General features: G+C 40.6%; 4 protein-coding genes across 9 annotated transcripts in view; 2 read left to right on the forward strand and 2 right to left on the reverse strand.

The window, feature by feature from the left end:
* LOC139106230 (uncharacterized) overlaps positions 1–24,146 on the forward strand; it is a 75,686-nt gene that overhangs the window by 11,704 nt on the left and 39,836 nt on the right. Inside the window, exons 1-2 of one of the 5 annotated variants that reach the window (XM_070662800.1) lie at positions 9,706–13,456; positions 15,515–15,729. The exons of 2 other annotated variants lie outside the window; for them this stretch is intronic. In XM_070662800.1, the coding sequence (XP_070518901.1) occupies positions 15,702–15,729 (28 nt within the window). In that variant the 5' untranslated portion in view covers positions 9,706–13,456; positions 15,515–15,701. Of the gene's footprint in view, positions 1–9,705; positions 13,457–15,034; positions 15,730–24,146 lie in introns of those variants that run through there. 2 more of the 5 variants (XM_070662799.1, XM_070662802.1) reach the window with 2 other exon arrangements.
* LOC139106144 (odorant receptor 49b) lies at positions 3,627–5,303 on the reverse strand. Its single transcript, XM_070662706.1, has 4 exons — positions 4,369–5,303; positions 4,103–4,202; positions 3,895–3,990; positions 3,627–3,827 (listed from the first exon to the last, which is right to left on the reverse strand). The coding sequence occupies exons 1-4, from the start codon at positions 5,193–5,195 to the stop codon at positions 3,627–3,629; spliced, it is 1,224 nt and encodes a 407-aa protein (XP_070518807.1). The 5' UTR covers positions 5,196–5,303.
* Positions 5,832–6,690, forward strand: LOC139106232 (uncharacterized). The gene is made up of 2 exons (XM_070662806.1): positions 5,832–6,253; positions 6,333–6,690. The coding sequence occupies exons 1-2, from the start codon at positions 6,131–6,133 to the stop codon at positions 6,525–6,527; spliced, it is 318 nt and encodes a 105-aa protein (XP_070518907.1). The 5' UTR covers positions 5,832–6,130; the 3' UTR covers positions 6,528–6,690.
* On the reverse strand, positions 6,667–8,421 carry LOC139106231 (mitochondrial import inner membrane translocase subunit Tim17-B). Of its 2 annotated transcripts, none has more exons than XM_070662805.1 (2): positions 7,892–8,421; positions 6,667–7,455 (listed from the first exon to the last, which is right to left on the reverse strand). In XM_070662805.1, exon 2 carries the CDS (start codon positions 7,442–7,444, stop codon positions 6,953–6,955), a length of 492 nt encoding a protein of 163 aa, XP_070518906.1. In that variant the 5' UTR covers positions 7,445–7,455; positions 7,892–8,421; the 3' UTR covers positions 6,667–6,952. The 2 variants fall into 2 exon arrangements, with proteins under 2 accessions (XP_070518906.1, XP_070518905.1); XM_070662804.1 differs by having other exon boundaries at positions 7,944–8,420.

Here is a 24,146-nt window from a genome sequence, read left to right on the forward strand (position 1 = left end):
ATTCAATGAGCCGACACTACCTGCAAATGCACGGTGACGTCGCGGAGTTACGATCCGGGCCCGGCCGTCTTTGCTCGCCGTCGACGCAGTCTTGTCGGCAGTCGCGAATTTAATCTTCGAGATGAGGCGGCGGTTGCGGGGTGGTTTCGCCCGCCTGAACGTTTCGTCCATTTCTGGAAGAGGCACAGCTTCTACCTGGCTACCATCCGCGAATCCAATTCGTCTTCCGTTGCGGCGAACGTCCAACGATTCGAGTCCCATGTCAAATTCCGCGTCGAGACGAAAGGAAATAAAAGCGGGCTAAGATATATAACCCGTACGTATCGTGTTTCACGAAGAACATCGCCGTTTCTCTCCCTCCGAACGGATATTTTTTAAGGGAAAAGGCGCGATTAGATCGACCGAAAGAGAGTAGAGCCCATTTTGACGTAGCTTTTGCTCGTTGTAATTTTTTTTTTTTTTAAGATGTCCGCCTATCGGTCGATGTTGCGGTTGCTCGTGGCAACTGGCAATCAATCTCGCGGCACGTGCTAATTCGCGAGAAGCTTGAACCGTTCAATGAGCTCAATCGCGTCATCCCGCAAAATCATTAACCCTCCGTCACGTCCCCCCGGTATCGGTCACCCGAACGAGCAGAATCAAGCGCAATACATCATCAATATGATGTCGTTGAACATTACGGTTAAAAAAGAAAATTAAAAAAGATTTTTTTTTTTAATAAAACAAGCTGAACTAAAAAGTATTGTATTATTACGATACATCAATATTTTTATGACACATTTTACTTTGACCGTATCAAACTCTGCTCGTCTGTATTAATATTGAAAGCGTAGGCAGATTAGGAATTATTTCAAACGGAGAGTGCATAATTGCACGCTTTTAAGTTTCATTTATTCGAACAATTGATTTCAAATTGCGCGATTTAAGAGAGAGAGCGTAGGAGAGAAAAGTCGAAATTCGTTGAAATCGATTTGCCTGTAACGGAGAAGTGAAGAAGAGAGAAAGAGAGACGAGATGTTAGCGGGGGCAAGCGCGCGGGTCGGGGAGGTCTCGTAATTTTTAATTTTTCAAACGATAACGGATGGCTTCCCACGCGCGAGATGATGTCGATTCGTGGCGTGGCTCGGCTTGGGCGCCGATGGATTTCATTAACTCGAAGAACCCCCGCACTTCGTTCACCGTTGAACGAGCGAGCGAACTGCGCCGGTATGCGAAGATGACAACGTGCGCTCTCGCGGCTGGTATCGTCCCGCGGAAAATCGTGGAATTTCTTTATTGTTCGCCACGGCATCGAGGGGTTGCGGGACTTTCCTTACCCCACCGAAACGCCTTTCTTCCGACCCCTTTCGTTCTGGGGGCTCTATCTCTTGCCCGCCGCCGCCTCGTACGAGACGACGCCGTCATCCGCAGATGCTCGCTCCTTGACTCCGCGCCGCTATAATTAATACGGCAGCGAGCGTTCCGGAAAACGCGGCCTCTCGTAAGGTTAATTCAATTCGCGGCGAAAACGTAAGCGATCTCCGGTTTTTCCGAGAAATATACCAAACGTTCGCCGAAGGGAATCCGTCGAAGGTACCGTCGCTCGCGCGCGCCGGAAACTTTCCGAGCGAGAACGGGACTTTTTGGTCACCGCGGAAAATCGAATCCGAGGTAGCCTCTCGAAACGATATTTTAAATATGTTAAATATGCGTTTTGACGAACGTTCAATTGCATTAGGTTGATTATCCCCCGACGAATTATTACGTCCGTCCGAAACACTTAGTAAAATTGACGCGCTTTATATTGCACGTGTCGCCGGGAATTAAGAAACAGCCTCTCCCCCGGAGAGCTTGCCGGTCGGTCGCGTTTATGTATTCTTCATCTTTATTTATAATCTGCGTCCAGGCGGCGTACTTTACGAAAAAGAATTGGATGGGATCCGGAATTGACCATCGGTCTTGGAAACACTCTCGCCGCCCTCATGAAAGGCAATGAGCTTCGCGATATCCCGTAGCGAATCTACGAGTTTCTGTCGTTTATCTACCGCATCATTTCGTATTTTCTCTTTTTTTTTTCTCCTCTCTCTCTCTCTCTCTCTGTCTCTTTTTCTGTATTTCTCCGTTTCCATAAGTTCAATCTGTGCAGTGCCCACTTTCCTAAAAGCCCGTTGTTCGTTTTATTTTTATAGATTCTGCGAACGATATTTTTAACATCTCGCCAATGTTCTCCGTATTCAAGATGAAATAATAAACGTCGGTCTTTAGTCGTTTAAGAATAATCTCTGTGATATTCGATTGTTGCTTATAGTTATCTCGAGATTTAATAGAAAGACGCAAGCGAAAACAAAATAGGTGACGATATCTAGCGAAGGAAATTAAATTAAATTTAATATTTTACGACGTAATTTATCTTCCGCATTTAATGACGATAGATATAAATAATCATACATCGGAAGAGCCATTTCTGTTGCATAAATATGGTTTCTCGGAGCGAAAGATGCGAGTCTCGCGTGCTTATTAGCCGAAAAGTAAAGAAGCCACGTTCCAGGGAGAAGTTGCTAGGCTCGCTCGTTAGTGTAGTGAAGATATTTTATTGCCCTCGCTATCGACTATCACGTCTCTTTTCTCGCCACTTCACAAATGTCATCTGGCTGCGAACTTCTTTTTAAATATATATTGCGCAATATATTCTATGCACAGGGTGTCCCAGACCTTTTAAACGCACTTTTATTTCCAATTTTTTTTTTTTGCAAATAAACAGATTTATTTTCCGTTTAATCAACTACTTAAAATTTTTTTTTTTTCTTGTATTTTTGTTGTTTGTTTTTTTTTTTCTTTTCTCTCAAATTTGATTTCGTGATTTTTGCGCATATCCCACCGCGGTATTTTCCACGATCTTCTCGCGGGAGATGGACAGTGCTCTGTTAACCGCATTTCTCGCGATGTAGCGCGTAATTCACGGCACACGCGAGCCGAGGGTGCAGCTCGGCGGCGGGAAAAGAAAATGATCGATGCTCGGCTTAAGCCAAGAGTTACATCGAAAGCCTTTCTCTCCCCGACATTTTCCACGGATTAGTTTCCGCGGAGGTTAACGCCTGCCTCGTTACTTTAAGCAATCGCGGCGGAGCCGTGGAGTGTCTCCGCAGCTAAATCTCCCGATTGTCGTCGTCAACGGATAGGCAGACTGTATAGAGCTGAAAGTTAATCCGCGAAGAGGCACGTCGTGTCTAATGAGCTTCCCATCCGCTTTCCCTTTCTCTTTCGTCAACTGCGCGACGATTAGATATAGTACTCGGCCGGCGTTTATTAAACGCACATCGATAGCAATTGAAACTTGGTGCGTTCTTTAACTCGTGCCGCGATTCACTGCGACTTGATCACCGTCGCAAATACTTCGCGAGGCACCTGCAACGTAAACTTAATACATATTACGATTTATTAACATATACAATTATATACAGTGATTTTATTTTTATGTACTAATTAAAACCCCGCAGATCGATGCTAACGGCACAATTAATAGGCGTTAATAATCGCACAGTCGACGGGCGGAAATGTACTTTTATCGATAGTAGTCAGTTCATACTGCGTATCATGGTGAAGAAAGATGCCGCGGACGATACCATCTAAAACATTAAATTTTACTCTTAGCACATATTAATCAAGAGAACGGTTCGCGAATCGATGCGTACGGATGCGAATGTTTGCAGCGATAACGGTATGATGTAGCCGGCGGTTAACTGGGCTGGTTTCTGAGACCTCATCGCGATAATATTAACAGATCTCCTTAGTCGGTACGGAAAATGATACCACGGCACAAAGTATACCGCTCTCGCTACGTCCTGGCTCTGAAAGCATAATCCGACGTAGGATTATCGTAAGGTCGCGTGACAAACGTCGAGCTCTTTAACGCACCTCGGTGAGGAGAACGTTCGCCGCCCAGTTGCACAGAAACAGTTGTATCACTGCAATTAATAGTTGAGTTGTATATTTGAATTTATCGGGATCGTCCTGTAATATCGATACATGACGTGATGGCTAAATGAAGATACGCCGCGCGCGGCGGGATCGACTTCTCGTCTTCTAAAAAAAAATTACGGTGGCAGCGACTCGAAATTCTTACCCCTACTAGTTTGAATCCTACGAGAGAGACGTTGTACGTACTGCCGAGTAGTTGCGTCAGGAAGATGGTGTTAGTTAGACTCTCGACTTCTTTGCAAAGTCTATTTCGGACAATTTCATAGGTTTTACTAATAGTTAATCAATCGAATTACTTTAAAAATCATATAAGCGTTCAATTAAATTAAACCGGAAATCAGGCCGAGTATAAGTGTTCGTTTAGCTTTAAACAAAAATCTCTAAAGCGATTATTTCTTTTGATCTACGTACTCGAGCATCATCTGATGATAATACACGCAGGCGTCGAGATTAAATTTCGCACGGTTCTCCGGAGAATGGTCGTTTCTTTCGCGCGACGGCACGATAGTCGCGGCTGAGCGCGAGGTGGAACGCGATCCTTTTCGTCCCGAGTCGCGTTCGTTGATACGCGATAGCCGCGCGTTGAGGACTTTGAAGTGACCGCAGACGGTCAGGACGAGCACCGGTCCCACCGTGTCGACACCCGCGCACGTCAGGCCGACGTTGATCATACTGCACAGCTGCACGACGTACATTATCTCGTAGTAGGGCGACCGGTGGACCTCCACCGGGCAGGCGTACGGTAGGGTCCTCGTCGTCGTCGCGTTCGACGAGCCGTCGTGCTGGCCCAAAAAGAGACTCGCGACGGCGTAAAAAAAAATAGTAAACGCGCACCCGAACAGATAGTAATAAGTCAAGTGTCTCGTCGTTTTAACGTAGCCGCGAACGTACGTTTTCTCGATCGCGTTCAGCGTGGGCCAGAGCTCCTCGCAAATGGTTAGTAGTCGTTGAAACCTGTCCCGAAACAGGAGGACGATAGTGAGTCGCGCCTGGCCGCCCACGAGGGAGAGAATCATCGCGAACGACTCCATCCACGTATCTAGATAAACGGTGTAAAGCGCGAACTCGTACGTGTACAGGCCGGCGTACGCGAACAGGCAACCGTACGCGATCACCATGAGGATGTTCTGCGAGCAGAACTGACAGGCTTTGTTACTTCCGCAGGATACTACGCCGGAGAGTTTTAAAAGCGCGATGTTAACGCGAACGACGCTCGCGAACGAATCGTCCGGTGCCATTTTATGAACTCGAGCGTAACCGCAACGTTAATCCGAACGGTCCGAATAGCGACAGAGTCGTGCCTCGTCCAGATCTCGGGGACGTCGGGTAAATACCGACTATAGAATCCGTGAGAAACTTGCAGGACTCGCGCGTCCCGCGAATCCGAATGCGAAGCAGCGCGGTCTGTTATTACTTAGAAAATAATTAATCAGCCCGCGACGGAAAATACCTTTCCGCGAGTTCGTTAGAAGAAACTTTTACCGGCGAAGGTATCAGTGACCGAGCACGCAGGGTGAATAATTGACGTAGATCTTGGAAGGGAAGGATAAAGTTGCGATATCGTGACGACGGAGCATGCAATTCCGCTCAGGTAGAATGTTACTGTAAAGGGTTACGCTAAAGACAGGTTTTCCCGTGATTTTTTTTTTCGCGTGGAATAAGAAAGATCGTCGCGTAATTTTTTTTTTTAATAAATTTTAAGCGTTTTCTTTTTTTTTTTTTTCTGGTAGCATTTAGTTTTAATAAGAAAAAAAACTACAGGAATTAGAAAAAATTAATTGTATTATATAAGTACGTATATGATTTATATTTTTATGAAATATTACCAATAGTTCTTTAATTTCTTTTTCTTTTCTTTTTATTTTTTTTTTTTTATTTTCTTAACATTTACTACAAATTACAATTTCGAATATCGCGCCTTGCTCGCTTTAGTATGGCGTTTGTATTCCCTCAATCTTCTCCTCTTGCACATGAACGTGAGACGTCCAATGAGGACTCTGCTTTTCGTGATAACTGAATGCAGAGGTCGCATTAGATAACTCGTTGAGGTGCAGAAGGACCGGAGGATTTTCTGTTTTCGTGTCTATAAACATAACCATCGACAATCATAGTGTCAAATAATCTCAAATAACAACGTAATGTGTAAAAGATAACCAAAGAAAAATCTATAAAAATGAATAAGCAAGCACCGACTTCTCCATATGAAATGGCACAATATCGTGAACGGTTACTGAGCCAAAAGCAATTTCTGACTGACATATTGTCTAAGATTGATAAACAAATACTAGCTTTGCAGGTAATTGTACAGATTAAAAGTATAAGAATATAAAATAGTTCTCCTAATTGTATGTAAAATACCTCAAAAAATATTGTAGGTTGAACGATTACATTTGAGAAACACTCTCCTCGGTTCAGAATATCCAGAGGAAGAAATATTGCCTAATACATCAACAAAGGTCAATAATAGTCATGTGAAAATTGAATTGGACGATCCGAATGAGTTGAAAAAATTAGACTTATCTGTAACAAATCTAAATAATTATGACGAAGAGACCGAGGATGAATTGTAATTTAGTACGTGTCCAAGTTAAGCGATAGAAATTTAGATTTGTCATTTACAGATATGCTACATTAATATTATAAGAAAACTAAATCTTTAAAGTTCGCAAATTTTTTTACATAAATGTAGATTTATAAAACGTCTTAAAATAAATCACATAAGCTGCCGGTGCATTTATTTTTCTTATGTATTTACAGGATATATTATTACAAAATATTGTATTTGGCATTCTAATTAGAGTTTAAATGAATACAACAATAAGTAAGAAAAAAAAAACAACTAAAACGTTCGATCTCAGGTTTTAAGACTTATTGCGTGTAAATTTAACATTGGCAAAAAAGTCGTTCAAGCAACTCTAACGCAAAGCACTGTTAAACATCATTACTTGAACATTTTGTTCTAACTTTAAATAAGTCTAAAGAGTTTGGTTGAACATTATGACGGGTAGCCTTGCGGCGGTGGGCCGAGTTGCGACGGGTCGTCGACCAGTGCTGGTGGCTTGAACTGTTCCGCGGATAGGCGGGTGAAACATATTCCTACGCCTTCTATTAAAGCCAGCAATACTCCGCCAATAATTGCACTTCCAACCATTGCCGGTAAGCCGTTTCTGGCTGCTAAAATTCCACCGGTCGCTGCTCCGCTGATGATAGAATTGTAAGGGTCTTCCTTTCCTCCTCTAAAGTGAACTAGCGTACAGTCGATCGTGGAAAACATTCCGCCCCATACGGCAAAGTTTCCTGCGATGATAGGTGCCCTTTGTCTAATTGCTACGACGCTGCCCGAAAAACGTTGCCTCCACCCACTAGGTGCGTTACGAAATCCTTTGATACTTTGAAAGATAGCTCCGCCTATGACACCCATCGTAAAAGCACCCCCGCAGTCGTCGACTATCCGCCAGGGACATGGTTCTCTCGCGTATTCCTCCATACTTCAGATATCTGTGATAAAAAAGTCGTAATAAAAATTATGAGTCTTTAAGAACTTAAAAGAAAAAAAAATAAAAAAAAAATAAAAATATCGACAGACAAAATAAATTTATTAATACGGATAACGTAGCGTTGATCGAGTAACGAGAGCATGATCAAATTATTGCAACAATCACAATGTTATTAATATATTAATTACTTATATTAATTGCCGTCACTCAAACAGTTTTCGTTAATTAAAAAAAAAAAAAAATTAAATTCCTACTTGACGTCTCAGTAAAATATATCCAAATACATTACGCAGAGTTATATATATATTTATAATACGTCCTTTTGAAAGACAATTACGAAAGTACCGCAAGAATTACATGATAAGTAAGGTTAGAACGGACAGTCTTACTATTTCACAACTAAACTACGTGTAACATTTTTTAATATTACGTTCTACCTGAAACGAACGTTATTCTTTAACCAACGAAGTCACTTGTCCTGGTATTTACCGTATAGTTTGTTCGAGGAAAAATTTTTTTATTCGAGTAACAAGACCCTTCGAACACACGAGACACCACGTACCGCTGATTACGCGAAGGGAGCGAAAAGGCAGCTCGATATTTCGGACCGCAGCGCTAACAGATTCCTCTCGCGGTATCGCGTCTTCGCGCTTATCATTTTACGATAATGCAGAACGCGACGATTACCAACCGCCGTAAATTCCATTTTCCCGCGCTATCATTTCCGTCGCGGTTCAGCCTTCGGTGATAATATACGGTATCGGGACGCTCGGCGCGAACGCTGAATTTTCGTCATTACGATTTTGCCGACGATAAGCCTCTTAACTTTTGACGATAAAGCGAAATGGGATCTGCGCGCGTCACGGACGTATTTTATTTCAAAGCGTCAAATCCGCGCGGATAAACGAAGGGCTTATTTATCGGACATTATCGCAGACATCCACGCACGCTGTTTAAACATTTTACGACAAAGGGGTCGGTCTCGTAAAATCAGGTTCTTTATAATGAAACAACCGACTTTTATTTAGCGGAAAACTTCGCTTGAGTAAATTTTTTTTTTTTCTCTTTTTCATGTTTTCCGTTTTATGCTTTTATAAATATGTCCAATATAAATTACAGAAGATGAAAGCTCCGCGCCTTTAGTCGATTAATATAAAAGAACTAATCAAATCGCAGTCGTTACTTTAATTGAGTTAATATTTTCATGCGTGCAAGGCAGCTTCGCAAACTCGTTACCGTTTATTAGAAAAATAATTTTATTAGCTGTTTTCTGGTTCAATGAGAATTATATTAAAAGACAAAAAAGAAAAAAAAAGGAAACGAACCTTTCGACCAGTAAATTATAGTAATTTAATGCGATTAAATTAAATTATGATTTAATTCGTCAATTTATAGTGCAACCACACATATGTTTCTAGCGTAACTGTTGCGAAACACTGTTTTGATGTTCGAGAGGCATAATATAAAAGCGAATACACTTTAAGTTGGCCTAGTTTCTAAGGGAGGGTTGTATTATGAGTCGTTTCTTTACCACAGCCATTTATAAGTAAATTACATCAGTGTATTACGACCTTATAATTAATGCATCTACATTACGACGGCGTAACTGTTGCATCTCGCGTCATTGATTTTTCAAAGAGCAAAGAGTCGAATAAGAGAAACACCTATGCTCATTTTCAATAACATAATCGTTAACGACGAGCATTTTTTATTTCAATGAAACAACGCGTGTAGTATAAAAATTTTTATTTTTATTTTTTTCCCCCCGAGGCATATTAAAAATTATTTCTCCGAACATTGAGGTATAAAAACGGCCTACGTTCAGCTGTGCTACCAAGGCGGAAACAAATTCATTCTAACACACACATACGTTCTAACAATACGAACGAGAGAGCGATTTTCTAACGGTTCGCTATCTTCTAAAGATAACCCGGCACGATAAATCGATATATGTCCTCGTCTACTCTTTTATCTCTCTCTCTCTCTCTTTCTCCCTCTTCTTTTTTTTTTCTTCTTTTCTTTTTTCTCCTATTCTTCGTTACGTTCGATTGTGTAATGGGCCTGTACGTACGAGCGCGACTGTTCCGTAACTGTGCATACATGCACCGCACCCCCGAGGTCGCGGGGATTCGTGTTGTCCGGTGCATCTGTTGCATCCTGCACGCAGGTGAGCACGCGCGCACACTCCGCCGGACGCGGGAGAGAACGGGTTTCGTGACGCGCGGGGGTGGCTCTGGGTGCTGGTGCTGCTGCCGCCGCTGCCGAAGGTGGTGGTGGTAGTGATGGTGACGGTGGTGGCGGCGGCGGCGGCCGCGCTCTCGGAAGAGGTGGCCGCGCCACGAAGACGCGCGGGGGTTGGAAAAACGACAGGGAAAGCTCGTAGCAGGCTACCGGTTACTACGCGGACGCATGCCTGCTGATAGCTCAGTGGAGCGCGCGACTTCGTGCTGTAAGCACATTTCCTGCGAGTGGATCTCTCTTCTATCTGCCCTTTTTTCTCTTTTTCTCTCTCTTTCGCTCGCTCGCTCGGTCTCCGTCTCTCTTGCTTTTTTTTTATTTTTCTTTTCTTTTATTTTATTATTATTATTAAATTTTTTTTATTAATTTTTTGCACACACATACATTTACACACGTACGTTCCATCTCTCTTTCTCTCCCTTTTAGTTCTTGTTCGAATATGTGAGTGTAGGTGCGCGTGTGCGCGTTTCTTTCTCGCCTCACCCCGTCCTGTTCTTGTGCCCTACGTCCTCACCCTCTGCGCCGCTGTCCGTCACCACCTCGGTCTCGCTCGTCGTCGCGAGGGTAGCGGGCACGTTCGCCGGCAAATGAAGCCCGCGTTGACGATCGAGACAACAGGGGTGCGGACTGCCGCGGAAGGTGAGATCGTTCGGCGTCTCAAGGTGTGCGTACACCTCGGCGAACGAGCACCGAACGAACCGCGAACGTTCGCGAACAAATTTTTCTTCTCGGATAAAGTGCGAATATCTTATAAACCGCGAAATTAATAATCTCGTTTCGTATAAATTTTTTTTTTTTTTTTTTTTTTTTTTACCTTGAAAGAAATAAACTTTTTCTAAGGGGGGTTTCTTATGAGAATCGCGAAGATTGCGGGTATCACCGAAAGCCCAACAACGTGGTGAGGAATATAAAGCGAGAAAAAGGGAAGATCTACTTGGTTCCTCGCGTGAAAGAGAAAACTACGGAACGTTAATCTGCGGCACGAAATCTGCGAACAGTGATAGTCGTGGAAAATACAAACGCCGGAGAGAAGTAGAGAATTACGGGTTGGCTTGAATATAAATTATTGATATTAGGATTAGAAAACACGAGAAAAAAAAAGAGAACGAAAATTACAAGTAACGTTCTTCCTTTCTTCCCTTCATTAAACTCGATATCGCAAAATATTAAGAACACTTTGAACGTTTAGACCGTTTTTTACATTTTTTTTCCTTTTTATAAAATAATAGAGACGAGGGATTATTAAAAAAAATATATATATTGTATATATAAAAAAAGAAAATGAGAAAAACAGAAAAATAAAAAGAGAGAGAAAGAGAGAAAGAAAAAGCATTTAATTGAAAAATTAATTTCTGTTATTTTTGTTTAATATGCGCCTTACACTCGTTTCATATTTATTAACACATAAATACGTGCCATTTCGCGTTTTGACAATTCACATAAATAATTATTTACTAAAACAATTCAATCGGATGATCGTATCCTTTTCTCTTTCGAGGGAAGGAGGCGGTCATCCCACCCCTCTTTGTCGAGAAACACCCGCGGATACACGTTTATTTCTAACTCGACAGCCCGGACTTATAGAAAGGTTTCGCCAGCTGTTCGTTACGCCGGAACCGTGACAGTTGCTTTCGTCAGCTTTTCTAATATGCCGACGAGGCGCAAATTTTCATATCGCGCAAACGCCCACATATTTTTCCCCGCGAATAGAATTATAATCTCGTCGTTATCGCGAAGTCGAAAAGTAGAAAAGGCCAGGCCGCGAATAACTTCGCTCCTGACTCGCAAAAAAAAAAAAAAAAAATACGTCGAAGCTCGTGTATTACGTAAACTTTAATCGCTGATGCGTTTAATTATTCGCGCGAGGGGATGCTCGCTTCGCGAACAACCGGAGCCAAAACCTGTCGAGCACACTTGGCGAGATGTAACTACGAAGATACCTCGCGGGCGGTAAAATAGAAATTTGAATGGCGCTGGTATTTCGACGAAGTGCTACGCGATGAATCACACTTAAGAATTCCATTGTGCTGGGTAGTGCAAGCGTTGCCCTGCATAGCGGGCGCTTCCAAAAATACACGTTTCGTTTTAGCGTTTCGCGCACGTCGATATGCAAACGCATCAGTAATTCATGGGCCGTAGCTCGTCGCGGAGCCGCTGCAATAAAGAGAAGCTGGGAAATTTATTAGGAATTTTCTGAGCTTTAATGTCCGATGAGATTCCTCGAAGTACTCTTTAACGCTGTCGTATAATAGAACATTCTTCGCAATAATCAATTCAACAGGAACGCACTTTTATCTTCTTATTTATCTCCGCCTTCTTTCTTCCGATACATTCGACACTCTGCTTCTTTTTCAATAATTTCTTTAACCCCCTTTTTTTTTTTATCCTCTCTTTTAATAACAAAACGCAATCGATAACAAAATCCTCGACTTAAAATCAACGTGACGTAATTATCCTACGTGCTTTCATCTTGATAGTTTCTCTTGTTTTATTTTCGGAAACGAAGGCGATGACGCGAGATAAAAATATTGAGTGAAAATTAAGTGTTGCAAGACGACGTGTGGCACAAAGTGGTTTCGTGATTTCGGAGTGACAAGTATTGAGCGCGATCAAACAGCAAGATTCCGCTTTCAGCACCGACCTCTCTTCCAGTTTCGCTCGTTTCATTGTCAAGAGTATTGATATTTCACTGCAAACACTCAAAGACTCGTAACCGACGTCTAAAGCATGAGAGACGTATATTTGTCTCGGGCGAGAGGTACGCGCAGGAGCTGATTCTAGGGCTCACTCGAGCGGATACTTTAGTCGAATGCCCGAGATTCGGATATAATAAACGGTGACCAGCGAAGGGACACGCGGAGAATGGAAGCATGATTCTGGTACCGCGGGTCCGGCGAACTCGGCGGAAAAGCAGAAGAAGAACGTCGTGAGGCGCGGGAAGAGATCGCGGAGAGATCGGGAGGGAAAAGAAGAAGAAAAAAAAAAGAAATCGAAGAGGGAGATTGGAAAAGAGATCGAGGAGATAGGTGTAATGACGAGGGATTGCGGGGACACGGTGACCCGCGGGACCAGCGGAGTCAACCGATCGCGAGACTCGAATCCGTCGACTTAACCGCCGTCGCCGTGGGGAATACTCGGCATGCGTCCGGTCGAGCCGAACAAGGCGTCGTCGTGCTTTCCGTTTAAGTTACGCGTTACCCGAGATTACGTTCGCGACATGAGCCCGGGGGAGAGAGCCACGACTCGTCGCTAACCCCGTCGCTCGCGGAACATCGATGACCTCGAGGTACGACTCGCAGGACTCGCGCCTACCGCTAATGTCGTCGCGGGGGATTATTCCGCATCTGCGTCGGTCGTCGATATTTTCTGTGGCATGTACGTGACCCGAACGACGTGGAAAGAAGTTCGCGGTGATAGCGCCTCGAGAAGACCCGGCACCGTGGGCGGTACAACCTTCTGCCCCTGGTACGGCACCGTTTCCTGAAGGGCAAGGCTGGGCTGGTGTACGCGAGTGCGCGCGATTTTGCCGGGAAAGGGAAAAAAGAAACACGGGAAACTCAGAAGTATCTTTCGTACGGTGGTACCCGCGGCTGAGTGTGTCTTTAAATTGCTTCGATTCTCCTACGTCTTGTGGTGCTTCGCCGAGTGCTTGCGAACACCGTGCCGGATCGTGCTAGGATCAACCGTGCCGAGTCGGTGCCGTGAAAAAAAAAAGAAAAAAAAAATGAAACGACTCGACAGGACGTCATGAGGAATAGCAAAAGGTGCGTTTAAGATTGCGCAAACTGAAAAAGAAGCATTGTATAATTATATATAACACTGTAACTACTTTTATTTATCTTGCAATAATTTGGTCGCGCTCAAGCTCGGCGAATAACTTATCTATCCGGTATAACTTTTATGCGAAATCAAAATGAACGCCTAAAAAATCGCGAAAACGGTTGAACCATATCTATTTTCAGATCTTAACTTTTCCGGACAAAACCCCTTTTCCCAATAAATACCACAGCACGTTGCGCAGTTCTATCTTACGGCAGTTCCCGGGAATTTTCTTTCGATCCCGAACTTCGACTCATTTTTATCCAATAACCGTGCAATAAGCTGATATTCCTCCGTTATCCAGTCGATAGCGTGTTTTAATACGAATGTTTTTATCTCCCACTAAAAACAACTGGAAAGATAACAAACAATTATCTTCTCCCTGGGCGTATTATCTTTTTATTGTCCGCAATATTTCCTTCATTTGCTTTTAACGAGAAAAGTTCGTCGGAAACTAAGCTCGCGATTTTATGTAGAAAAATATCAATTAACCTACTATTTGTATAGAGAAATATAAAATAGATTATAATTTATCTTATTGTGCTGGGACTTTAAGTTCCAACGCTTACAATGGCATACAAAATCATCGACGGATCTGAAAGGGTTTTTTTACCGCGGCGTAGAACAAAAGTTTGTTTTACCAGTGCTTCAAGCGTTAAACCTTAATGACAATTTCTTATTCGCTTATGAAGTTAGAATCCACTTTTTACTATCTACAGATCTGAGACGTTCGCTCGCAATACGCTCGGCTCTCATCTGCTTATCGTTAGCAGATTGTTTTAAGCATTCCTTTTTCTTTTTCTTTTTCTGTTTTTTCATTTATAATTTTTTTTTTTTTTTTTAATTAAAAAGAAAACAAATACAATATTTATAATGAGTAACTTTATCTACTTATTTTCTGTTAAATACTGTTGCTTAAAAAATGTATTTAAAACAATATCACGTAATATTATATTTTTAATATTGTGTGTTCCTTTTACGATTCGGACATAAAGTCGTATTTATAATTTATTTAATTTAAAATAATATCAACCGTACAAAGCATATTTAAGGTTCTCTCTTTTTTTTTTTTATGTCAGCGTGATTGTCGTTATCTCTCTTTTTTACGTTCAACCTATCAACGTAGAATACATGTCTAAAGATTTAATCCTACGGAATAGATGCGACGGCTCAGTAACCTCGAATGGTAGCACGGCAGAAATGGCATCGAAAATTTTCGTGTCGCGGCAGAAATTGCATTCCTCCCTCCTCCCATCCGTGATCTTCTACAGCCATTTCAATTTCGCGGGTATTCCCCGTTCCAGGAGATACGATCGATTGACGCGTCATAGAAAAATAGCAGCCAAGCGATTCACAAATTTTCCTGTTTGTGCCTATGCGTGCTCGACATTTTTTTGGAACTGTGCTATTTAAAGCGGATCCACGTTGAAAAATTTCCCTTAATTTGCGAAACGAAAGAAAAGATTTATTTTCGTACTTTTATCCTTTTTTTTTTTATTTTTTTTTATTTTTTTGGTACCGTAATACCAAAATGTATAATTAAAGAATCATATCTTTAATTAAAAAGCAGTTGTTAATTTTTAATTTTGTGTTTGTAATGTTTCTATTTTTTCTTTTTTTCTCGCGCATAGTAGTTCCTTGAAAGGTTTTTACTCTCTATGATATCGCTGTAACGATCGCTATACAACGTGTGCAAAACGTTGCAAGTACGTGTCGTGCATTTGCATGTACTAACGGAGTTCGATAGAACCGACGCGCCTAGGCTTCATAGATATTACAAATTGATACGGTTGAACGATGTATATCTGTGTTCACAGTGACAAGATGACGGTGCATAATGACGGTAATAGAAATAACGTGCCGTCACAAATATCAATGCGCGGTGTACGGCCTCATAGACTAATGATTAAGTGCACGGACAATAGTGAAAATCCTATAGGCTATCACGTACGACGATAGAGTTAGTTGTCACGTTTTTACGATAAGTTTCGTTGCGTGTTTAGAGTACACGTGTCTCGGTCGTTGGACGATGACCGACTGGCCGTCGTCATGGTAGAGATGAGTACCAGATTAGTGGCTCGTTCCGAGGACGACGACGACGACGACGACGAGGTCCTCGAAGAGACACGAGACTCGGCCGTGGACTATCACTGCCACTGATAGAGCCGGCTCCTGTCGCAGCTCATATCGATGCCGACTGCCACGTCTACGAAACGAGGTACGCCGGTGTGTGTATTAGGTGATTAGGTGTTTATTAGATGATTAGGTGTGTATTAGGTATTATTTCCTACCCTTCTGCGGCATAGCACAATTTCCTCGCACGTTTTACAAATTAAATAAAATAAAATTTATTATTTTTAAAATTATTAAAATTATTTTTGTGTTGTAAAAATATTATTTAAAAAATTATTATTAAATTAAAATTGAAATAAAAAAATTAATTAAAGATCGTTTAAATTAAATAGGAAAGAAAAAAGAAACATTACAAAGCTACGATTCAAACGAGGATATTTTTTTCTTTTTTTTTTTTTTTTTTTCTTGAAGGAATAATGTTGCTAAAGAAGTTGTAATTAGAAACGCGTACAAAAAGGGAAAGAGGGAAGGGAACGAGGGATGCAGCGAGATAAAATCGTGCTATAATAGCGGGAACAAGTATGTTACTGGGACAATATTGGTCGATTTACTTCTCTATCTTCCATCGCTCTGTTCCCAATTCTATTCCGTGACTAACATAGCTAATGAAACAAGAGAGGATATTTCGTCGTCGCGCGACCAGCGTTTAATTATACGGCAACAAATGGAAATTCTTATCAATAACTTTTTTGTACACGCGGAAACGAGGCACGTGAACGAAACGCGGGCAAGTCGCTCACGTATCGCGCGTACGAGGGAATTGAAGTCGAAATTAATTTGCTATTAAATCTCAGGCGAACATCACATTAATCAACATTTACCTCACCGGGGGCTGGCATAGCGCGCCTATAAGTCTCGCGAAATAACGAGAAACCCGCGTGTTTGCTCGTTTCACAAAGTACGACCACTTTGACGGGCGCAGAGAGACCGCATATGGTAAAATCCCAGTGTCGGTGAATAAACGTTGACGTTACCGCAATTTGCGACGACATAATTCTTGACTCTGATGCTTATCGTTCTCTCAACCGCATCGTGCACTCCGATGCAATTCCGCGTACGAATATACCCTAGGAAATAGTTCGGACTTGTTTGAAAATATGTAGTTGCCACGCGTAGAATGGTACACTTAAAAAAAAAAAAAAAAAAATTTTTTTTTATGGTGAACTGCCGATTTTCAATGTGAACTTAGACTCCTTTAAGCCACTGCATGTTGCTGGTATATTATTTTTTTGTAGCGATTAATTTATTTACGAATATTCACGTTCGCTGTTCGTAGGATATTTGTTCGTTAATTGTATTATATGCGCATCTTGAGAGGGAAATCCTTTACGATCAAGCGAGGGCGATTAAAAACTAGAATATTTTTTCGTGTGCATTCCAACGTGCGCGTGCAAGGCACCGTCATTATTTTCAAGTCGTTATGAACGCCGCCGAGGAAATGATCCGCCTGATTTTTGCCGCGGGCTGCGAAAATCGTCAGCGAAAAATATCGGGAGGGCAGGAAAAAAGGAATACAAACGAGTAGCGATTACCGTCGAGGCGGTATTTAGGGCTCATTGTTCTTCTAGTGGTCGCGGTGCACATATCGAGTCAGATAGACGACGCGCCTTATGGCTTACTCTGTACGTCTCTCGTTCTCTTTTCGCCTTTATTCACCTGGCCCCCGCAAGGTTTTCTCGTGAGGAGACACTAAGATCCGTTAATGGTGCTTTATCCCTGCGTCGATGCGATCTCCCCTTGAACTTTGATATTTACCCTCTTGTCGCAGCCGCTCGCTGCAACGATTGACGCGGATCTAACGATCCGATACGAACCCACCGAAACAGTTAGTCCTTACAGAACGTAAAAAAAAACATAGAAAACATGGAATTTTTTTTATGTATTTAATAGAGAAACTCTGCCGATCAAAGTCTTTCCCTATGCGAACGTAAAGTTAGCTCTTGATCTCGCACATTCTTGAAATAATCCCCCGGAACAATTCAATCAGCCGTCGCGCGGATTTTATGCGAGCACGTTGACGTCTCGGCGATTTAAAGAATTCCGAGACGTAAACGCGCCTGCGACGCGATACCAAAATTCCGTCCCAGATGCCTTTACAAGCGCTGATTTTTTTTTTGCGTTCCCGCGCGCGGAGAACAATGGCTTTTCTTTGACGCGGGCGGACTCGGGTGTTCATCTACGTTCCATTTGTCTCCCTTCGAGTATTCCCTTCAAGTTATCGATTGTCGGACGACACCCCGGCAGTGACTCCGACGGGGCTCGCGGGAAAATAACCTGTGGAATTGACGGGGCAAAAAGCTCCTTTCGACCGCCCGAGGTTTCGGTGCGTCGAGAAATTCGCAAATCCGGGGGGCAGACCACGCGAACGCGAACGCGAATATCTGTTCTATGCAAATTCAGCAACCCACATGGCGAACGCGTTCGCAGATGAATACCGCATACAAATTACCGAAAAACGATTTCTGTTACACGCCACGCATAGGTATCGAAACCTTAAAATTTAATGTTTACTCCGCGCGTGCATGTACACTGGAAAAATGTATATTAATATCTCTCGTCTGGGATATCGAAATCGATCGCGTAATTATAATTAACACCGAGTTCGGAAACAAAAGAAGAAAAAAAGGGAACATCTTTTTAAGAACGCCGACGCTTATTTATTATAAAATAACGCGAAAATTTTATTTATATTTAATTAGAAATATTTTAATAAATCTTTGTAAATTTTAAGCGAGAGTTAATATTAAATACGTATGTTATATTTTGTCTATAAATAAAATCGCAAGGCACGAAACTAATTATAGATAGAGGTAACGTTTTTTTATTTTAGACTAACGCCGGAACCGAATGTCAATAAATTGTCGCACAATATATTCTCGTAGTCACGGCGAATCGGTTAAATTTACCGCAAGGAAAAAAGTGGAACATTACAGAACATTATTCTTATTGTCTTCAGCAGATTAGATTATAGTCGGAATTTTTCCGATCACATCGAGGTCGTGTTTATTCTGTATATTGATCGCGCGATATCACAAATAGAGTATGTAATCTACTTATGAAATCTATGAAGTTATAGGAACAAATTGAATGCCTATGCCAGTTTCATTCGAGCAAAGATATAGTTAGGCATTTTTATTCGAGAGAGAAAAGAAAAAAAAGAGTCTTAGCTGAAACATTTACTCTTTCCCCGGTTTATTCCATTTACACAAATTAAATATTATATAATTAAATATAATTAAATAATTAAAATTAACATAATTGTCATAAAATAATTAACGAATATTTGCGATATAAAAAAGGTAATATATTGAATAAAACGCTATTGAAGTTCAAGTGGTATATCGATTGATGAAAGAATAACATCTAAGTATTAAAATCGTTGAAAAAAAAAACAAGAACTTTTTATAATAGTATTTTATATGTTATATACTTTAGGTTTTTTTTTAAATTCTTCAATCCAGAATGTTCAATTATGCAGAGAATGATATTCTAATATTCTCTCACAAGTAAAATCTTTTTAATATCATTATAGCAATCTTCTCTTTATGAAATTGCGCAAGTGAATTTCCACTTGATTTTCTTATGATCTCAGCCGGAAGTATGTGCTTAAGTAGGTACCTCTTTTCATCTGTCTGCACGTTTGTGCTATTAATTTTTATAAAGGCATTGTAGTTTTAAGATAAGTTTTTGATACTTTCGTGAGGTTTTTCTTTTTCTTTCTCTCACATTTACATTTTTCTTTATAATACATTATGTATAATTTTATCTTAAAAAGTTGGTGCGTTACGCATCAATTAGCTTTTCTTCTTTTTTTAATTTTGTAAAACATTTTTCGGATTGATTTTCTTTTGCAAAATAAAAATTAAATCAAAATAAAATGTATATTGAAAAATAACGCGTGCATGGTTTGTTCTAGTTAATAATAAAATTTTGAGTTTAATCGCTGTAAAACACTTTGCAAAAGATTACGATCGAGCTCCTGTTTGTAACAGAAATCAAATTCGTCTCGGTTTTATCAGTGGGGGAAAGTGAGGTAGGAAATCTGATAAAGGAAATAAACTAAGCGGCTTCAGGTGCACTGGATCGTTAAAAGGAAACCGAAAAACCTTCTTTGTCGATAGATACACGGCAGTGAGATCGCCGAGCCGACTCGACGAGGCGAGAAATTCGTTGATAATAGACAGAAGAAACTTCTTTTCTTCTGCACATGAAGCTGCCGAACGGGTATATCAAAAGCTGCTCGAAAGAGAACTTTAGAAACTCGCCGACTAGTGAAATAATAAAATATTGAAATTTGAATTTTTTTATAATTAAAATAGATATTCGGAATATTTTTGTACCTTCCAATTTTGATTATTTGCGCCGTTATAAATATTTTTTTATTTTTTATATACACATATATAATATATATATATATTTTTTTTTTTCGATAAACGATATCTATTTTAATTATATAATGAACCAATATCTTTCCCTCTCCATTGGAAACCCATAACCCACCACGAAGTTATTTAAAGTTGCCGAACTTTGCGACTTAATTATCGCGATACAACTTTCGATTAATATTCCTTATAGAGAAACGTCGGCCTCTTTCACGCGTAAAATCCCTCGACACCAAAGTACACAAGCATGCAGATTGAAAAATTTAATTTAAATTTATGAAAAACTTCTAACATGATGTATTTATACCGATATTAATGCCAAGTTTTATTAAGCTTCTCGTAATTAAGGAATAAAAAAAAGAAAGTAATAGTTTGATACTTTAACATCCTTCCTTTCGAAAGAATAATTATCGTACCGGCACGAATGTTTTTAGAATCAAATTACATTTATTATTGCTCCGAAACGAATCGGATGAGAGTTCTGGAAACGAAATTTTTTTTTTCTTTTTATTGTTCGTCAACGATACGTTGGCGCAATTATAATTAAGGCGAATGGAGCTTTGCTTCATCGTCAGTATTTATTTTATTGACATCGCAATATTGAGAATATCGATCAAGCGTACGTTGCGAGAGATTCAGTAATCTATTAATCATGTTAATTTTACAAAATACAGAAAATGCCACAAACTAAAAGCTACTTATACATATACATATAAATAAATACATATTCGCGCGCCTGGAATTAAACGCGACTAAATTAGATTATTATTTGTATATTATTAAAATCGCCGCGGAAGTTATTTTATAAATACAAATACGTGAACTTCAAATATCTCTCTATTATCCGAACGATAATTTTAATTTATTAGAAATATAATTATTTCCATAGAAATACGGCACTCGTATGATACAAGTCACCGCGTGAAGTCGAGGCTTTGAAATAAATATGTCAGCGTAAAATATAATTACGATGTAACTCATTCGCGGCCAATTGATTAATTCAACAATTAGATAACTCGGTTCTTTAGTAACTCCATTTGTTTATTATCAGGGCCGCGGGCGTGCATACATTAGAAATGTAATTTGCACTTGGCGTGGATCAAAAAGATTATTCTGCATAGTCGAATTTACACAGTTTGTAGGGTAACGGATAGCGATAGGTAGTTATACATGAATAGCAAATAGGATCCCCTTCCGAAATCTAACCCAACAGTGAGTCAACTCGAACCGAGATCCGATCGTATATAGCCCGAAGTCGAAACTAAAACAGAAACTCGAGCCGTGCGCATCATCTATCGAATTAAAATGTTACAGGCGAAAAGCATATTAGCGCTATTAGAGCTACCGTGTGTCAATATTATTTTTAGCGACCGCGCATCGTCGGAATTTTAAAACGAGCAAACTCGCTTCTGTGCCCGCCGCAGCTTCGCGGAGAGCGACTTGGCGATACGCAAAGATCCAGCTGCTTGGGGAGGGAAATTTATTAAGATACCCGCGAATGATGAAAAGTGCCGAAAGCGTCGGGAAGTAGCTTACACGCTGGTTCGTTTGCTTTTTTCCTTGGACACGATGTGAAAAACTGAGAACCACTGAGGTTCAATTTTCCAACCTCTCCCATGTTGTTTGGCTGTTCGCTTTTTTTTTTGTTTTTTTATTTTCTTTTTTTTTTTTTATCAGATAATCCACGTTAAAAATACACCGGCGGAACAGATGTAAAAGAAATATACGCGTATAGAATTCTAAAATAACAATTTGCCTTAAGTGGTATGCGAAAAAGAAAAAGGGAAATTTTTCTCTAATTTCCTGTCGTTTGGAGTTAACTTTTGCATGAATAATAAATCCTGTCTTATGATCTTCGAGGGATTCCCATTCCTGTTTAACAGCCAGACCCATTAAACGTATATTAACGTATATTATAATTATAACATATACTATATGCAATATATACATATATATATGTAACAAAATTAATGACGCGCACAAAATTTCCCAAATGTTCAGCCAATTTATGAAGGATTAGCTGTAAATGATAATTTAAATATGGAAATAATTGACTATATATAAGCGAACGAACGCGATGTAGCAGAGTGTATTGCACGGTGGTATTTTCTACGCTTGAAAGCATTTAATAGGTCACGTTAATTAGAGGTGTGCCGACGGATGTAAATTAGTGACAGCGTGAATATTCTTTTCCCTCTATCTTTGCCTCTCTCTCTTTCTCTTTTTTTTCTACCGCGCACATTTTTAATTTTATTTCAAAATAGTTTCTTTTTAAAGAGTTTCAATCAACATTTGCCTTATCTTGATATACTTACTTCGTTATTAATAATGTTGACGCGTACGCGGACATAAAGTTTAATTAGAACTTCAATTTACTGCGGCGAAAATATCGCCGTTATAGATAATATTATATTTATTTATTTATTTTTTTTTCTTTACTCGCGCCTACTGAATTTCTATACAAAGTTACAAGTTTTCGGCAAGTTTCGCGACGCGCGCGCGTTCCTTTTGTAAGTATTTCAACGGTGCCTATGCGCGGTTGAAGGAAGTTTTAGAAAATTGATGAAATAAAATGTAGAAGGTTTTACGGAAAATTTATAAAAGGTATATTTATTTTATCCGTTTAAAAAGACGAAGCCTCGTAAATATGAAATATCAGTAGACAAGAGCAGTATTTCTTTATGGTTTCTCGTCTCGTTCTTCTCGCCTTGTCGCGTACCACTCGATTCTTTTCACGTCGGCCGTCGCAATAAGCCGTCTTAAAGCTCACTTCGGAGTTCTCCCTTAAACCCATTTCGATGAAAGGAATAAGGACCACGCGGGGAACGAGGAACAAGGACAAAGAATGTAAGGACAAGCGGGCAATGAGATCAGCCGGGCTCAATGTGCGTTTTTGAACGTATTAATGCACAATGACGGAATGAGAGGAAAACGACGGCGCAAAATTTAAACGAAAGAGAAAATAAAATCCAAGGAAAGGGAGGCGGGGGGAGGAAAAAGGGAAAGGGGGGAGGAGGGAAAACGTCACCGGCGATCACGTCGTCGTCCTTTTCGCGCCCAAGGTGACCCAGAAAGTCATTTGAATTTAACCCGGGCTCGCGATAAATGGCAAACTTCGCCGACAAGCAGAATGGGACGTAGATTAACTGCGCTTTGTACCGCGGATCGATGCAGTTACAATGAAACAGAAAGGCTAATGGATTTGAAACATGAATTTTTACGTTCGGTATTCCGCGAACGGAATATCCTATTACGGCCGAGGAAAAATCCCGCAAATCGACGTTCCGATATAATCGGCCGGGCGATCGCCGTGCCGAGGCAAAACTTTATATTTTACATCGGCCGAATACCTTGCGGGCGGGCATATACGCGCCGCTCGTGCCGTACATATCACCTTTCTTGCTTTACCGCCGCGTAATAGGCGAATTTTCCTCGCGAGTATTACCATACGTAGGGCAACCTGCGATTTCGTGCTCAATTACGAAAACGTAATAGCGAGGGGGGGGAGGGGGAGGGAGGAGGGTGCAATCCATTTACGCAAACGCGATTGTTCGTACCAGCCGAAAGTAGTCCGCCGTGTCGGAACTTTCTGATTTAATATACGAGTTCCTTCGCGTTTCCTCGACTATTATCGTCGACTTTTTCGGACGATAACACGGACTATCTCGTTCTACTCCGGCTCGTTTCTGGTTTTAAATCGCTTTAAGCACTCCGTGCTGCTAGGATCTTCCTCGTCGTGGTCAAATTTGTCACGTTAACTGTAATAAATGATATAATGCGACTTATTATTTTGAATATGATTTTATCTACTTTGTTAAATGAACGAGAGAGAGAAAGGGGGAAAAAAACGGCGACTATTAGTACGTTATTATCATTATTATCATCAACGTTTATCCTTTTACCTCTTAAAACTTTAATGGCACTGTAATAGTTATGACTTATGTACTCGTTACATACTTGAAATGCATTTTTTTTTCTTGTGCAAATAGTTCATTAAATTCATGTTTATTCGGTGATAACTTTAATCGTCGATCTTTTAGCGGAATATTCATTATGATTCATTATATGACCCATGCAAAACGCACTTAACATGCGTATTACGTAAAAAATTATATCTATT

The sequence above is a fragment of the Cardiocondyla obscurior genome, linkage group LG10 (genome assembly GCF_019399895.1).
Source record: "Cardiocondyla obscurior isolate alpha-2009 linkage group LG10, Cobs3.1, whole genome shotgun sequence".
Classification (NCBI taxonomy): domain Eukaryota; kingdom Metazoa; phylum Arthropoda; class Insecta; order Hymenoptera; family Formicidae; genus Cardiocondyla; species Cardiocondyla obscurior.